Source organism: Notechis scutatus, chromosome 9 (genome assembly GCF_049901735.1).
Source record: "Notechis scutatus isolate UNSWTSFEM ecotype Mainland chromosome 9, rNotScu1.2, whole genome shotgun sequence".
NCBI classification, from domain to species: domain Eukaryota; kingdom Metazoa; phylum Chordata; class Lepidosauria; order Squamata; family Elapidae; genus Notechis; species Notechis scutatus.
In genome coordinates this window covers 2,183,238-2,200,536 of record NC_142017.1, presented here as the reverse complement: position 1 = coordinate 2,200,536, position 17,299 = coordinate 2,183,238, and the positions used below count along the sequence as shown (strand labels likewise).

The 17,299-nt window shown below is 44.4% G+C and overlaps 1 protein-coding gene across 1 annotated transcript; it reads right to left on the bottom strand.

Annotated features, from left to right (window-relative positions):
- Positions 1-749: 749 nt before the first annotated feature.
- Positions 750-17,299, bottom strand: IRF8 (interferon regulatory factor 8). The gene is made up of 9 exons (XM_026689695.2): positions 17,176-17,299; positions 13,918-14,092; positions 12,000-12,183; positions 9,585-9,673; positions 7,937-8,051; positions 5,963-6,007; positions 5,125-5,493; positions 4,026-4,141; positions 750-1,184 (listed from the first exon to the last, which is right to left on the bottom strand). Exons 1-9 carry the CDS (start codon positions 17,184-17,186, stop codon positions 1,008-1,010), a joined length of 1,281 nt encoding a protein of 426 aa, XP_026545480.1. The 5' UTR covers positions 17,187-17,299; the 3' UTR covers positions 750-1,007.

Genomic DNA, 17,299 nt, shown 5'->3' with positions numbered 1-17,299 from the left:
GCCCATGCCCCCTTTTTAAAACAAATGATGGAATTGGGGTCCCGGGTAGTCCCAGCGCTTCATGATCACAAGCAGGCTAAATTTACATGAATGATCGCCCCTCGTACTATGTAGATCTGGAAGGGGGCTGATCTAGCATGGTTTTGAGAGTTTCCTCGGCCATTGTAAGGGGTTTAAGTCAACCCTGTGTCTGTCCCCCACGAAAGCCAATCCTTCATAGAAGAGAATGTTTGAAGCTCAGGGTTGAATTGTGGGGTCCTTTGGTGCTCTCTAGGTTTAGCAGTTTTCTGGCAGATGTTGTAGAAAAATATCAGACAATGCTAGAAAGGAGTGGGGTGTGTGGGATGATGGAGGAGGAGGAGGAGGAGGAGGAGGAGGAGGAGATCCTTGGTGCTCTCTGAGCTTGGTTTTTTCTTGCAGATGGAGGAGGCAGAAGGAGGCAGAGAGGAGGAGGGGAGGAGGAGGGAGGAGGAGAGAGAGGAGGGGAGGACTATGGGGTCCTTGGTTGTCTCTGAAGTTGGTGATTTTCTTGCAGATGTTTCATGACCAACTAGGGACCATCATCAGTGTTAGAACTGAGTAGGGTTTGAGGGGAGGAGGAGGAGGAGGAGGAGGAGGAGGGAGGAGGAGGAGGAGGAGGAGGGAGGAGGAGGAGGAGGAGGAGGAGGAGGAGGAACAGTCTGTAAAACTAGGCAGGCCTTGGTCACCCACTGACAATTCCACCATCAATTGTAACACATTACTGTGCCTTGTTCTGTTCGGTTCTGCTTTATTTTCACGTTTATTTATTTATTTATTTATTGCGCTGGTCTGTGACCGCAATAAAGACTGAATTGAATTATTTAAACCCTTTATATATTTACATACAAAAACTTTTTTTTAAAAAAACAACAACACCTCAACTGAAATTGGGGAAGATCTAAGCAATAAGATGGAGTGGGGAGGAAGAGGGGTCAAAAAAAAAAAAAAAAGCTTGAAAAATGTATGAACGCGTATGCTCCGGAGTCTCAAACGGTAATTTGCTGGTTTTCTCTGAAAATGGGCCTTTGGTGAGGCCCACAAGAATCCTGGAAGTTCCTGTACATCGGATCATAATGCACCTCCTCTCCGACTGGATGGCCCACAGCGCTGGTTTCATTCTTCCGGGCTTCCTCCATCAGCTGCCGGCTGCTCAATTGCTCGATCTGCATTCAGAAGACAAAGAGATACCTTGGGTTGGGTCATTGGAGAGAGACTGTCAATGCAACGGTAAAGAAGAAGTTGTAAATGCCAGGGCCGACTATTCAAAACAGCAGCTGGGTCTGCTTGGTGTTCCATGGAGTCCGGAGTGCTTCATATCCCCTGTGCAACATCCAACATATCTCTAAGGTCAATGAGATGGAATGAGTTGTGGGAAAGCAGCTTTCTGGGCAAAGAGGCAGTGGGAGCTTGAAAAGTTTGGACAGCAGGAGTTAAGATAGTTCCTCCCTTGCTTTTCCCAGAGTATATATTCTGTCTTTTGGTTCACTGGCTGAATATAAAGACAGATAGATAACTCTACAAATTCTTCCATACAAAAGTTTCTTTTATTGGATTATATTAGGTAACCTCAAGGTAACTCACAATTATGTCGAGGTGCATCTAATGTCCAATTCTTTGCACAGTTGAAATCGTAGTGTAAACGATAGTAATCTTTCTATCCCATATTTCATCCCATTGTAGTAGAAGCAGGGGGTAGAGATGCTACCCTGTGCCTGTGTTCAGGCAACAGTGAAGAAACCTCCCCCAACTCACCCAGGGTCAATTCAGTGACCAATCAGCGTTACGGATGTGGCCACATGACATGAACTACATTTCCCAAAATACCTTAACTACATTTACCATGATGCATTCCCTTAAGGGGACAGCTCTCAATTCCTAACTAACTATCCCAAATCCCATTGACTATAACTGTCTGGACAGCACACTCCCCGCCTGGAATTGTAAATTCCACTAACTAACGTAACTATATAACTAAGATAAACAGGAAAGAGTAAAACTAACTGAATAACAAATAACTATAGATAACAAATAACTGGTATAAGCATCTCCTGCTTAAGCCCTTCCAAAAACTCTGTTATTTGTTATGTTCTGTTATGAGTCTGGCAAGATTCTGTCTAGAGGTGAAGAAGAATAAAGGAAATTATTATTAAGTAACTTCACTTGCTGCTCTTGGTTCTTGATCCTGACGGTGAAGGTGGATTTCCTGATTTACAGCTTTCCGGTCTCTGCACAGCACAGGAGAGTCAAAGCTATGGGTCCCCTGCTAGCTAAGCCCAAAAGCTCTGCAGGCAGCAGCCAGGACGCCTGTCGCTTCCTTTGCTCTACTCAGCTCAGCAGCAACAGGCAGGGGCTGAAGCTGCTCCAGCAAGGAGGTTCTTATCTGGTTCAGACATTATGCTGAGCTCTTGTGTGGTTTCACTGGTTTCATTCAACCATGTTGCCTGCGCATAGCCCTTGTGTTCAGAAAAAAAAAACCCATGCGTCGCACTCAGCCTGTGCATGCCTCCATCCAGCTGTGGCTTATTTAAGAGAATACGGTTGAGCGCATGGTGAATTCTTAGCCAAAGAGCACATCTGCAGGAGGTCCCTATCTTGGGCCTTAAAACTTGGAGGAAGACCCTCCAGAAAGATGCCCCTTCATGCCAAGGTCTGGCCTCTCTGCCAACTCCCCTTCCTGGCTCCTCAGCTGGGCAATGCTCTTCCTCCCAAGCTGCACTGAGCTTCCTGGGAACATCTAAAAAATGCTTCTCTGTTGCCAGGTCTTCAATTGTTCATTAATTCTGTTGTGTCTTTGCACTGTTCATTGCACTCCACCTTGTGTGGATGATAGTCACCTCCAGAGCTCAGAATCAGCAGGGAAGCGTGATCTAAGTCAAATAAGCAGGCCTGCCATGTGCATATGTAGAAAGGAACTTGGTCTTTTTGTTCACATCCAGGGCCATTTTCTTGACCTATAGGGCCCTTCTGCGGATGCCCCAGAGATAGGCCCTCATCTCCTCTTTAATGCCCTGCACTAAACAAGCCTGAACCAGACAGATCTGTTGCCACTTTGTTCAACCAGAAGACAGGCCAAGTTGCAAAGCAGCATCAGGAGCTGCCTGGCCAAGCTGTAGATTTGAGGTGACTTGGTTAGGGGGTTCAAGCCAGCTCACGGCCAATCACCCAGCCTGGAAGTCAGTGTTTTTAATAACCCTCTTTGTGGATCACTGCATGCTCTTGGAGTTTAGGTTGGCTTTGTCTCGACTTGGGAGTCAATGCCAGCTATCTCCGTTCAATGCACACTTCAGTTCTGCCAGCAAGAAATATGACAGCCCAGTTTTTGCCATTCATCACATGGCCCGTCTTTGCTACCCTGGTAAATCCATGCTGAAGAGCAGCAAACACATGCCAAGCGAAGATGTTCAAAAGCGGAGAGATTTTAACGAGAAACTTTGAAGGCCAGGGAAGAACGAGCCGAGTCTCCCAGTAGGAAACAGGCACTCCAAATCACTGACAATAAGATCCAAAAACATGAGCATTAGTCATAGAATGGATCCCACTTATCAGATTAACAGAGTTGGAAGGGACCTTGTAGGTCATCCAGTCCAACCCCCTGCCCAAGCAGGGAGACCCTACACCAGGGTCTCCAACCTTGGCAACTTTAAGCCTGGAGGACTTCAACTCCTAGAATTCCCCAGCCTGGGAGCTGGGAGTTGAAGTCCTCCAGGCTTAAAGTTGCCAAGGTTGGAGACCCCTGCCCTACACCATTCCTGACAGAGGGCAGTCCAGACTCTTCCTGAAAGCTTCCAGTGATGAAGCTCCCACAACTTCTGAAGGCAACTTCTGTTCCACGGGTTGATTGTCCTCTACCATATATGGCTGTTTCGAAAAAGGAAAGTGAATCTAACGCAAACAAGGAGATCCAGTTCTGCAATTAACCTTAGGAAGTCCTGAAATTTGACCAGGGAACTCAGATCAGAGCTGGTTCTGTAACTGACTGATTCCTGACCAGTTGTTCTGCTTACCTCCACCAAGATCAGCTTGCAACGTAAGGGGACAGTATCTGGAAATTCCTCTCCAAAACACAGAATCACTTTGCTGTTTGGAAGGCGTCCTTGGTTGTTATAATACTGATGGAGCTCTTGAAAGGGAGGAGTGAAAAAAAAAAAAAGCAAATTTTAATTCATTGAAACCAGGAATAGCAATAACACTTAGACTTATATACCACTTCTAAGCGGTTTACAGCGTCAGCCTCTTTCCTCCAACAATCTGGGTCCTCATTGTACCCACCTCGGAAGGATGGAAGGCTGAGTCAACCTTGAGCCGGTCAGAAACGAACTCCTGGCAGTTGACAGTGTCAGCAATACTGCATTCTTTTTTTTTTTCCAAAAAAGTTTTTAATTTTTTAATTTTTACACATCTCTTTACACGGGCAACATGGTTCCAGATTATAACACTTGTACATAGTCATACTTTCATTTCCACCAATCTTATATAATATCATCTCATACCATTATCCATTTCACCCATCTTTAAATAAATTTCTATTTCATATTTCAATTCATTAATTCAATATCAATATCATTTCATCCAAATATAGATTCCCAGTTCTTTATCCCTATTATTTCTGTTTTCAACTTACTACCTATTTTATTTAACATTACACATCTTTATTATCCTTAATTTTCCCTAAGCAATACTGCATTCTAACCACTGCACCACCATGGACTTTGCCTCCCTTCTTCCTCCCTCCCTCCCTCCCTCTCTTCTTCCCTCCCTTCTTTCCTTCCTCCCTTCTTCCTCCCTCCCTCCCTCCATTCCTTCCCACTTAGCACTTAGACTTATATACCGCTTCACAGTGCTATCACGGCCCTCTCTAAGCAGTTTACAGAGTCAGCCTCTTTTCCCCAACAATCTGGGTCCTCCTTTTACCCACCTCAGAAGGACAGAGGGCTGAGTCAACCTTGAGCCTGGTGAGATTCGAACTGCCAGATTGCAGGCAGATGGCAGTCAGCAGAAGTAGACTGCAGTACTACACTCTCACCACTGCACCACCGTGGCTCATAGGTGATTGGTCTCCCTATGCTCAGCAGCACACAAACCCCCAAAAAAGGTCTCACTAACCTCTGAGGAAGTAGTTGGTGTCAAAGATTTTGACCACCTCATCCCGGTCCAGTTTGTTGGGTTTCTCCCTGCAGGCCATGGTGTTCCCACTCCAGAAGACCCTTCCCTGGCTGAGCCGCTTGATGAAGATGCCTTGCTTGTTGCAGTGCAGAAGGACGCCCCGTTCGAGGTGCCCAAAGAGCTTTCTGGTGATCTGCCTCTGGCGCTCGTTGGGTATCAGCTCTGCAGATGGGAACTGCACGTGTTCCAGGCTATCCTGGCAATAGGGCACCTCTCCCAGGGAGATCCGGCAGCCTTCGGGCCGAGAGGTGGTTGTGTTCCCCACCAGCTTCCCTCCATAGTAGAAGTTGATCATCATTTGGGAGTAGGCTACAAAGTCACACAAGGTAGAAAGCATCAGGTAAGTGTGCTGGTTTGGGTGACTGCAAGGGGTGGACCCGTGTGGCCAAAAATGGGACAATGGTGTGGAAGAAGAAAGGATTCCAGGATTCAAGTCAAAGAGAAGATGACACTAAACAGGTCCCCCAAACTACATCAAAGTTCTGCCCTCAAACGTAAATTGATTATTGGTGTTGGGGTCTTGTATTTGATCCCACAGTATTATTGGTATTAATATTAATATCCATTCTGAAAACTCCACTCTTCCCAAAGGCACGCCTAAGGCTCTTTGACATGGAAAAAGAAATGAAGCTAATTGAAAAGGAAGAGGTCACATCACATTTCATTGCATGCAACGAAATTTCATTTTAATGTATGCTGATTAGTGTACATTCAACATGACAATAAAGTTAGTCTAAGTCTAAGCTAATCACACTGGATACCGATTGAAAGACCATACCTAGAAGAGGCTCATATGCAGCAAACCCAGTCATCAGGGACAAAGCTATGGTAAAAAAAAAAAGAAGAAGAAATTATTATTAATTTTTCTTCTAAGCAGAAGAGAACATCTGAAATCTCCAAATTAAGGCTTCCCTTCTCTAACTTCTGTGCTGGATTAAATTCAGACGAACTACTTCATCTAGGATGAGTGCTGTTGACTCATTGGGAGTAACGCTTGAAAGTCTCCACCACTTTCTACCATCTGAGATTGAGATGTCTCTACGTTGGACATTGAACTTTGTGCCTTCTGCCAGAAGTCAGTCTAGGTTCAAGACTAGCAACTGACACCCTGGATGTAAGTCAAGGGCCGATTTAATTGGGTTTTGTTGTCCTTCTTGAAATTTGGCATCCTAATTCACCTGGTTCCATGGGCAGCCACCAAGTTCACCTACATGGACTGGCTGTCCTCACCTTTGTCACCAAAGTAAGAGCACAACACTACTGAATTAACACAATGACCTGGCCAGTTTATACTGCAAACTCAATGGTCTTGTTTATTTATTCCAAAAATAAGTACTAACATAATTGCCTTCTTTGTGCCTAGGAGAAAGGAATGAGTTTGGAAAACATAGTAAGTCCAGAACATCTGGAGATTCCTTTTTTTTAAATCCAGCAAACCATTCATTACCTCTCCTGTTCAACAAAGGGTGCTTATCTTGAGGATGAAAATAGCTCTTCCCTAGCAAATTCAGACATAAGTAAGATCTTAAAAGTTTTTAGTCATCAAGATGTATGGAACATTATGGTGTTTGTTCTCTTTCAACAAAGAAATTAAAGAAGCCTCGGTGAGAATCTTGTTGGGTGCAGCTGGCTGTTGGAAGTTTGAAAAATATATTTTACCAGCATTACAATGAAACAACTCTGCCCATCATTCATCTTTCACATTGTGTTTGGTATCATATGAATACGTCTGGACAATTTGTCGAATCGAAGTCCACTTTATATTCTTTCTGTAGTCTTTCACACAGACTTCTTGTTGTGGTTCGCTGGCAGCCGGTGCAGACGACAGTCGAGTCGGACAGTGAGGAAGAAAGGGGACCAGTCCGGGAGTCTGGGGAAGACTCAGACGAGGGTCCTGCGTCCGATGCAGGGATGGGGCCAGGACCATCTGGGAGTGGGGTCCTGCCTTTGGAGCCTTCAGAGTCCGGCAGCAGTGAGGCAGAGGAACAAGGGGAGCCTGTTCCCAGTGCGTGTGTGTGCAGAGCTGCTAGAAGTTGAGAGCAGCTGAGACAAAAGGGGTGACTCAGGAGTAAGGCTGGGAGGTGATTGGCCCCTCCCACCAGGGATAAAAGTCAGTCCTCGATGATGAAGAGCTTTACAGGAAGCAAAGCAGTTCAGTAATCTCCGAGTCTTTCGTGAAGCTCTGTACTCTGGTTGTTGTTGGTTTTTTTCTGGGTTTTTGGGTTGGTTTATGTTTAGCCTTAATTGGACTTCTATTTCTTGGCAGAGTTCTGCAGGACTGAAAAGCGTGCTCTTATCTGGAGGAACTGTGTCTAATTAGTTTTGTCTGGGAATGCAAATTATTCCCAGTGTTGCATTAAAAGATTTTGCTTTTAAACTAAGTTTGTGTTTCATTAAGTTTGGTGAAGCCTGGGTCAGAAGGCTTATGACTGAGGAATTAAGGCAGCCATGGACAATATAATCTTGATGGAATTGACCCAAGTCCTTCACCCAACAATCTTATATGATGAGAGTGGCATTGCCTGCTCTCTCCATCCCCCAATCAATGGATGCCTATGACAAAGGATGAGTTCTGTCTGAGCTTGCTGGTTTGCTTACAGATGTTTCATGGCCCAGCCTCATCAGTGTGATTGATCACGTTATCTAGTTGAATAATGAATAATGAAACAGCTGCAAGCAAAGAGTCAACCAGGGTCAGGGAGCACCAAGAACTTCACAATTCAACCCTGAGCTACAGATATTCTCTCCTTACCAGGACTTGACTGATGAATCCACCAGTCTGGGATGGGTGGGTTTCTGCAGCTCTCCTGTAGTGGTGAAGGGCTCCTTTTGATTGTGCCAAGGTATTCCTCTACACCCGAAGGAGTCTGGGGAGTTTATGGAGAAGAAGACAGGGAACCTTGAGATGACCAAGCAGACAGAACTGCCACCCGAAAGCAGCTTATTGTTGTGACCCAAAGGGGCGTGGCACAAAGGCAACACAGTCACATAAGCAAAAAGAGTCCTTTTAATAACTCCAACTTTGCCCCCAATGTCCAGATTACCTTCGGCTGGAGAAAAAACTCTCAGAAACAGCCTTTAAATGGAGGAAATTCAGTCCGAAAACAAAGTACATTCAAAATGTAACTAAAAATCCACACAAACCACGCTGCAGCAATTAACTTGACAGGGCAGGATAAAGAATTGCAGACTTGAAAAGCCAGCACAACACACGCAGTTGGGAAGACGCCAGGAACACAAATAAGCCTTGACAATACCAGATAATTCACAATTTGCTTCCAACAGTTTGCTGTGCGCAATTTCCCTTTTTAAATACTGTGTTCCCAGCTGCAGGTAATGAAGGGAATCAGGGCCCTTTCCTACCCAGTAAGCCACGCAACCCACGTTGCTCCCTTCTCAGTTCCTCCCTGAGTGCCCAAGGATGAAGAGGGGTTGGGCCTGGGTCTTCCTCTGAATTCCGTCTCCCTTGCTCTGCCTCTTCCCTGCTCTGCCCAGCCAGACTTTGCCCTTCCCCAGTTTCTTCCACAGCCAACAGAGCCACACTCCCACTCCCTGTCAGCTGCTCAGCCTCCCACTCCGAATCAGATTCCAACAGGTGCATGACACCTATCTTGCCATAAACCATTCTGAGATTGGCTGTCTCTGAATGCCATATAGAGTGGCCCATTTTTATTTGTATGTCTATGATCTTTCTTCCATATTGTCATGCACACTTGTCTTCCTGAGTTGTACTTATTCTGGAGAGGGTGGAAAGAGCTGAAAAGAAGGCTGGAGGTACCTTTCCCACAATCGATTCAATTCCCTCCAATGTACACAGCCATTAGCACTCAGGAGTTGTCCATTGGGTGGGATTAGAAAAGCCAAAATGGTGGCCACAGCAGTGCAATCACAGCTTGCACTTTTGTATGCGTGTCATGTGCTTAAATGTCCATGGAATTCAAATTGGCTTTTTTATCCATGCCCTCCAGATGCCACTGAATCCACCCACCTAGAGAAGAACGGTTGCACCCTAATGGATTAATGGCACCCATCATCAGTGGAAGGACCAAGTCCTAGGAAAGGGTTTTACCAATTTCTTCCATCCTACACCCATTTTATTGGACCAGGGTTTATTTACTCTACTACAATGGCTGTCCTTTTTTTTTCTTCCTCACCACGGATCTCCTTTAAATATATTTTGTGGCCATGGACCCCCCAAGACATAACTCAAGATTTAAGTCATAATATTTTTTTTAAAGTCTTCGCGGACCCCCTGGGATGACATTGTGGCCCCTCCAGGAGTCTGCAAACCACAGGTTGAGAACCTACAGCTCTACTGTATGGAGAAATTCGGGCCAGAAGAAGACAACTCCAGAGAGAGAGAGAGAAAAAAAATTGATACTTGAAACAAAGTTAATTACCTCTTTCATTAACTCTTCTATGGAGGAAGGATTGCAGTCCATATCTGTGATCTCGTTCAAGGTGCATTTAGGCCCCAGCCCCAGTTTGCCTGAAAGAAAACAGCCTTTGAGTCCTACTGCACACTCTACTGAGGATGTCATTTCGCGAGAGATTCAGAGGGTCTTTGTACAAGGAGATTAACAGAAGAAGAAGCAAAGCAAAGCAAGAAGAAAAAAGGATTCCAAAACCTGTATGTCTAGTTTAGTGAAAAGGAAAACTGGGGGGTGACATGGTAGCAGTGCTTCAGTGAGGGGCTGCCCCAAAGAAGAGGGAGTCAAGCTATTATTCTCCAAAGCACCTGAAGGCAGGACAAGAAGCAATGGGGGTTGATTTGGCACCTGAGGTGGGAGAGAAATGCAGAATATTGAGAACCCCAGACCTGACAGGGATTTTCTTCCCATTAAATAAAAAAGACAGAGTGAAGAATAACAGAGCAATATAGAGTAGTAGAATAGAATAGTAGAATAGAATTCTTTATTGGCCAAGTGTGGTTGGACACACAAGGAATTTGTCTTGGTGCAAATGCTCTCAAGAATCATCAGGTACAACACTTAATAATAGTCACAGGGTATAATAAGCAATCAAATCATACCAGGAAACAGTCAAATAGGATATTGGAAAATTAGAATAGAATAGAATAGAATAGAATAGAATAGAATAGAATAGAATAGAATAGAATAGAATAGAATAGAATAGAATAGAATAGAATAGAATAGAATAACAGAACAGAATAGAATTCTTTATTGGCCAAATGTGATTGGACACACCAGGAATTTGTCTTTGGTACAAATGCTCTCAGTGTACATAAAAGAAAAGAGACATTTGTCAAGAGTCAAGAATCATGAGGTCCAACACTTAATGATAGTCACAGGGTACAATAAGCAATCAAATCATACTAGGAAACAGTCCATATAAATCATAAGGATACAAGCGACAAAATTACAGTCATACAGTCACAGGTGGGAGGGGATGGGTGATAAGGAGTGATGAGAAGGTTAATAGTAATAGTAGTGCAGGCTTTGTAAATGGTTGGACAGTGTTGAGGGAATTATTTGTTTAGCAGAGTTTGGAAATGTTTAAAAATCTTTAAATAAAGTGGCCTCTAAAGGAACTCTTCGCGGGGGGGGGGGGACCACTTTCCTATTAGTTTTTAAATGCAAACCAAAGAGAAAACAAGTTGTGCTTTGATCACAGGGAGCCAAGCGTTGTGGGTCTCGCTGCAGAGATCCCCACCTTGACACCTTCGACACATCACACAAAGGGGATGAGAAAACGCACATTTTGTTTGTGCAATCAAGAGCAAAAGGCCTGGTGCAGAGAGAGATTTCTTGAAATTCAGTTTTGCATGGTTGAAGAGACACCACACCAGAAGAACCACAGCTAAAAATAATGCAGGCTGTACCGTTCGGGTATAAATTGGACACGGTGTTCTGTAACCACAACATTTAGCTCTGACAAAAGAGTTGAACCAGAGTTGTATTTTTGCCCACTCTCACAACTCCGGAAAATGGAGTCTTGGGGGAGTTGATTAAAGGGGGAGCAAAGCCTCCTGCCCCCTCCCCCGATGTCAAGAAAAGGGCATGGAGGAATAGTAGAGGCGGCTGGAGCACAGCAAGTTGGTTGAGTTGCTTTCTCACAAAAACATGCACCAGACATGCAAGATCAAAACCTCAAAATAGTTTTGCTTGCATCATTGTTTTCCAGCAGGGGGATTCTGGGAGTTGAAGTCCTAACATCTGGCTGGAAAAGGCAGTAGTTTTGCTTGATGCCACTTCCATATATGCCTTGAGTCACTTTCTCAGTGCCACTGTAACTTCAAATGGTTTTTAAACAAATGGTTGCTGTTTGGAGCCGGTGCAGTGGTTAGAATGCAGCACTGCAGGCTGACTCTGCTCACTGCCAGCAGTTCGATCCTGACCAGCTCAAGGTTGACTCAGCCTTCCATCCTTCTGAGGTTGGTAAAATAAGGACCCAGATTGTTGGGGACCAGAGGCTGACTCAGAGAGGGTTGGAAAGCACTGAAAAGTGGTATATAAGTCTAAGTGCTATTGCTTATTCAACTCAAGGACGGCCTGCAATCATGATATTTGTTTTCAGAGAGCCATTTATTTTAAACATATCAGTGTTTAGCTCTTCATAAGCAAAAGAAGACTTGAGTTTTCTTCCCTCTAATAATTTGGAGAGACATAATTTGCATCGTTTCTCAACCTCAGCAGCTCCAAAGGTTTTATTTTAAAATAGGTGTAACTTATCCTGGGAAAGGTTTTGTTTTTTGAAGAGAAGCCAATAAAAAAACTACGCCCACCGTCTAATACCTGCAACCAGGCACCGTTGCAGTGAGTAGATGCAAAGCTGTGTGTCTGGGCCCCACTTACATTTCTGTTCTTCCTCTGGAACAATGCGGTAAACCTTGTAGGGCTCCGAAATATCCAGCTGGGACCTCTCCGTCACCTCTTCAAAGTCGGGGCTTTTGTTTAAGGCACAACGGAGTCTGGTTTTCCACGTAGCTGGCTCTGCCTTCTCTCCTTCTTTGTACTTCCCTTTGAATACCGCCCAGGCCTGCAAGGAAGGACAGGAAGAACTCTCACAAGGTGTTCTGACCTAGACCTTCCCAAGATCATGAAGCCAACTCCTCATCCCGATAAAACCCCTTTTATTTAGGCTAAAGGGAATTCCTCTCCAGCAAAGTCTTGGCAAACAGTCTTTCGTGAGGTTTCACAACTACAAACCTTTATCAGGCTGGGAGAGTTGCCAGGCTGATATCTTCTAAATGCCACACTGTAGCAGCAATGACTTGGCAAGAAGTCAAGAACAGATTTTCACCCTAATGAATTGAACTAATTGTCTTCTGCAAACCCCACTCCCCTTTTGCTCCTCTTTATTCCCTATGGGAGGGGCCATTCACTGTCCATCTGTGCCCTTACTCCCAAGTTGACCCTTGTTCCTTAACTGTTCCCTTCTCCTGGCAGTTCTGCACATGCACACACTGGGAACAGGCTCCAGCTGTTCTTCTGCCCCACTGATCTCTGACTCCGAAGGCAGCTGAAAACTGTTGGACGGCACTGGCCCCATCTCTGCCTCTGACACAGAGCCCTTGTCAGAGCCTCCCCAGACTCCAGGACTGGCCCATGTTCCTCCCCAACCTCCTCACTGTCCGAGTCTGCTGCCCACCCTGCTGCCCACTGGCTGGCCACAACACAAAGAAGGACTCAACTGTTTGAGATCCTGATCTAAGAAAGGGACAAAGGAGACCCAGCTTGGTTTAGTGGTTAAGGCATCAGGCTAGAAAGCAGGAGATTGTGTGCTCCAGTCACATCTTAGGCACAAAAACCAGCCGGGCAACTTACATTATATTTTATTTGGCCAAGTATTAGTAGGCACGCCAGGAATTTCTCTCTGGTGGCACAAAAGCACTCAAGTGCAGGTGCAATTTTGGGGCAGCCCTTCTCCCTCAGGGCTGTGGTGTGGTGAAAATAGGAAGAGGAAGGAGTTTTAGGGGTGTTCACTGCCTTGAGTTATTTGTAGAAATAATAAAGGCAGGATGCAAATAAATAAAAATAAGAAAAGTGGGGTACAGATCAACAAATAAAATAAAAATAAGGAAGGCCATTAGTAAGACCATTGCACCATCCAAGTGCCTTGATGGGCTATCGGTCCTCATTTCTCATTCTTATTCTTGGGTTTCTTCTACATCTTATGAACATCAGTGTCAGCACTCGTGCCACATTGAAATATCTTGTGTACTATTTTTAAAATGCATGCAAGTAGCCCCTTTAAAATGTAATTTCTACCAAGAACCATGGTGTGTTCAGCTGCTTTTCCCCCACTGACTACTGCAAGCACTACCATCTAAATTACCCAGCTCTTCAATTCAGCACTATGGCAATACTTAGTGACAAAATTAAAAAAAATATTTCTCCATGGTGGTGGTGAGGAATTGGCATCTCATCTATTTAACCACCATCCAACTTCATGGGCAATTCAAAAGAGGTTCCAGAGAATCACCAAAACAGCAGTTGTTCCAAAGAAAGAACCAATTTTTGCATGATGGGGAAAAAGCAGAGCCATTCTAAAAAAAATCTAAGTTGGACACCATGATTTGGATAGCAAGATGATTGGCACACACATCTATTTATGTATTAAACATGATTAAATAAGTACATGAAATGGATGGGATTGAGTTTAGCAAAATTCACTCAAAAAAGGGGATAGACAACTTCATATTTGAGCCAAGCTACCAACAATTCAATCAAGGAATGCCTGTGGTTTCCATCAAAATACATTTTTTAATACCTTGAAAATGGATGCATCCACCTCTTGGTTGTAATCCTGTTTTCCCGCATGTTTCCATGGAATACGAAACATGGTTTTCTCCTCGTTCTCCCAGATCAAACCAGGATACAGTCCACTGTCAATTTGTTCGATCAGCCATTGTCTAAGCCGCCTTCCACCGTTTCGGTCACACACCCTGTAAGGAGAACATGTCAAGTGTTTTTCTTCCACACTTTTTCAGTCCTTTTGCAGTGGAACTCCAATATTGTCAAAGATTCGGTCTCTAATCTGGTGTTTCTCACCCATGGCTGGCTGGGGAATTCTGGGAGTTGAAGTCCACCATTCCGAAGGTTGAGAAACACTGCTCTGACCCTATGCCTCATTTTTAATCCTCTATGAAATTGAACTGACACATGTCAACAGGGAGGATCTCAAGAAGGAAGGTGTATATTTGCATGGTCAACCTAGATCTAGGAAATGTTTATAAGAAAAAATCTGATGGTTGTAATATAATGTAAACCATGGAATGTTTGGGCAGGTAGGCTGTCCTTATGGAATGCTCTTGTACCAAAAGTCATGATCTCAACTCAAACGTCTTGTATATTAACCGACGTTGATGTACATTGTAAGCTAGCTAGATAACAACATTTAAATCAATGTTGGCTCATTCTGAAAAGGATCTTCTGACTCAGTTCTAGTTAGAACTTGGTTTCTGAAGCTGAAGACTAGGAAAAAAATTGTTCCTGACTCAACAAACACATCTGACAAATAAAGATATGGAATGGACATGTCCAGGAGAACATGAGGAGCCAACTTTGACTTGAGGGTCAACAAGAGATCCAAATTATGAACAATATTTTATAACATGTGGAGGGTTATGTCCTAGTGGAACTTTGAATGAAAGTTTTTGAAGCATTTATATCAATATTAGGGAAAGATCAACACAGGATAAAACTATATCTAAGTCTCTTCAAGTGCCATGATTTTTCTTAAAAGCAGTCACTACGAGTTTTATTGGAGGCAAGAAACAGAGATACGCCACAACTGGGAGGGGGAATGGAACCCCCAAAACTGCACAAGAGAGACGATTCCAACTGCATTTTAAGGAAGTCTCTTCACGAACGAAATGCTCAGTATAAAACTGTGTGAGAAAATGTATCAGCTGACTGCGGGGAGGAAAATTACCCAAACGATCTTTAATCAAGAACTATTAACAATTTTCCCTGAAAAAGAGCTTCCTCATAATGTTGTAAGAATCAAAATCCTTTTGTAGTGCTCTCTCTCTCTCCCTCTCTCCCTCTCCCTCTCCCTCTCTCTCTCTCTCTCTCTAAAAATGGAAATATTCAGATACCCATGGTGGATAACCTAGAACACAAAGAACGAAGGCGCATGTTTTGTGATTCTTATTGCTTTGTTAAAAGAGGTGAAAAGCTGGGGTGTCTGAACCCCATTTCCTAAATTGCAACCTTCCCTAGTGAGTACAGGTCAACTGTCCAACAGGATTTATCCAATACCCTCAGTGCACTTGTGTTATTGCTAGTCCTAAACCCCAATGAGAAAGGAGGAAGACTGGGCCTCATCTGTAGCAACTGGACCCCATCAAACAGGTACCCCAACAGCTGTAGTTCCAGAAGATGTGACCACGATTGTTGGAGAACCATCCCTGCCCTATGGGCTCTACAGCACCGTTATATCTAAGTAAACAGATGCATTGCAATGGAGAGACATAGTAACAAAATAACAGAGCTGGAAGGGACTTGGAGATCTTTTAGTCCAGCACTCTGCTAAAACAAGAGACCCTGCACCATTTCAGACAGATAGTTATCCAATCTCTTCTTAAAAGCCTCCAGTGTTGGAGCATTTACAACCTCTGGAGACAAGTTGTTCCACTGGTTAATTGTTCTAACTGTCAGGAAATTTCTCCTTAGTTCTAAGTTGCTTCTCTCCTTGATTAGTTCCCATCCATTGCTTCTCATCTTGCTTTCTGGTCCTATGGATAATCAGTTGACCTCCTCTTCTTTGTGGTAGTCCCCCAAATATTGGAAGACAGCCATCATATCTCCCCTAGACCTTCTTTTCACTAGGCTAGACATCCCCGATTCCTGCAACCATTCTTCGTATGTTTTAGCCTCCAGTCCCCTGTTCATATTTGTTGAACTTTTCTCAAGAAACTTGAGAACTGTTCTGAAGAGTCAATAATCATAGAATCTTAGGACTGGTTCAAAGATTCCTTTCCTGTTGTTGTTTTTAAGAAAACACTGCAACCCAAGAAGTAAAATGTGTGTCTAAATGAGCCTCAGAGATCCGGAATTAAAGTGTGAGTATGGGTCACACAAACGACGTTTAAATAGCAACCTAGAATATTTCGCTGCAAATTCTTGGTTAGAATTTTACGTTCTAAATTTCAGCTTTAAGGGAAGGTTTCTAATTTGAGCTTCTCAAGCTGCTGCGCCATTTTTTTTAAAACTCTGGCCACAATTTCCTTTTTAAAAGCCTGTCAAAAAAAATAGCAACCACAGTCCAATGAACAATTCTACAGGAAGACCTCTCCGTGCAAGCTAATTCAGAAGTCAGCCCCCATGCAGGATGCTTAAATCCATGAGAACAGCAGCTTCTAGTATGTTCTTCAAGACCAGGAAGCAGAAATGTCCCAACTCTGCTTCTAGGCCAGTGTTCCACAACCACTTTCCGAGGTGTGGACTTCAACTCCCAGAAAACCCCAGCATGGGGAATTCTGGGAATTAAAATCCACACCTTGGAAAGTGGTTGAGTTGAGAAACGTTTCTCTAGAGACAGATGCGGATTGCACCATCGTTTGGTCTCTCCGCCATGAGAAGGCAAGCCATCTGTGTCCTCCCCTTCCGTCTCTTCTCCCTCCTTCTTCTCCTTCCATTTCTCTTTCTGAAGGTCCTAGGTCAGGATGGAAAGCTACCCTGGAGACCTTCCAGATGGTCATGCCAAGGGATGACAGCTCATCTAACTTCAGCGCCAGTGGGGGAGGAATCCCAAAGCTGGAAGAACCAACCCAAATCAAGCAAAGATGGCAACTGCGGGATCTAAAGAAAAGGCCGGGTCCAAAAAGAGCAGAGAAGATGTCCAAGGTCCTGAATGTCCAGAAACCCAGGAGAAAGGAGACCTCCCTCTGGATGTGAAGAACCCTGGATCTGGAAGCCCCTCATCTTCCCTTCAGGAGACCCCCACAAGCTACCAGGCTGGTAAGACCTGCCCACCCTCCTCCAGGGAAGTCCTCTCCCCCCCCCGCCCCAGCCTTCAGCTGACCTGCTCCACATCTGGACTGCGCCGGCTGCAGCGAAGTGGGAGCAGCTCTCCCGCGATAAGCGCGCCGCCCCGCAAAAGTGAGCCCGAAACTCGCGCTTCGGGGAGCGCTTTTATACCCCCGGCC

Bases quoted from the DNA above. Each gene is read 5' to 3' on its own strand.
- IRF8 (XM_026689695.2), bottom strand. The intron at 12,184-13,917 runs GTATTAAAAAAT...CCTTCCTTGCAG, and splicing joins TGGATGCATCCATTTTCAAG to GCCTGGGCGGTATTCAAAGG. The intron at 8,052-9,584 runs GTAATTAACTTT...TAAACTCCCCAG, and splicing joins TAGAAGAGTTAATGAAAGAG to ACTCCTTCGGGTGTAGAGGA.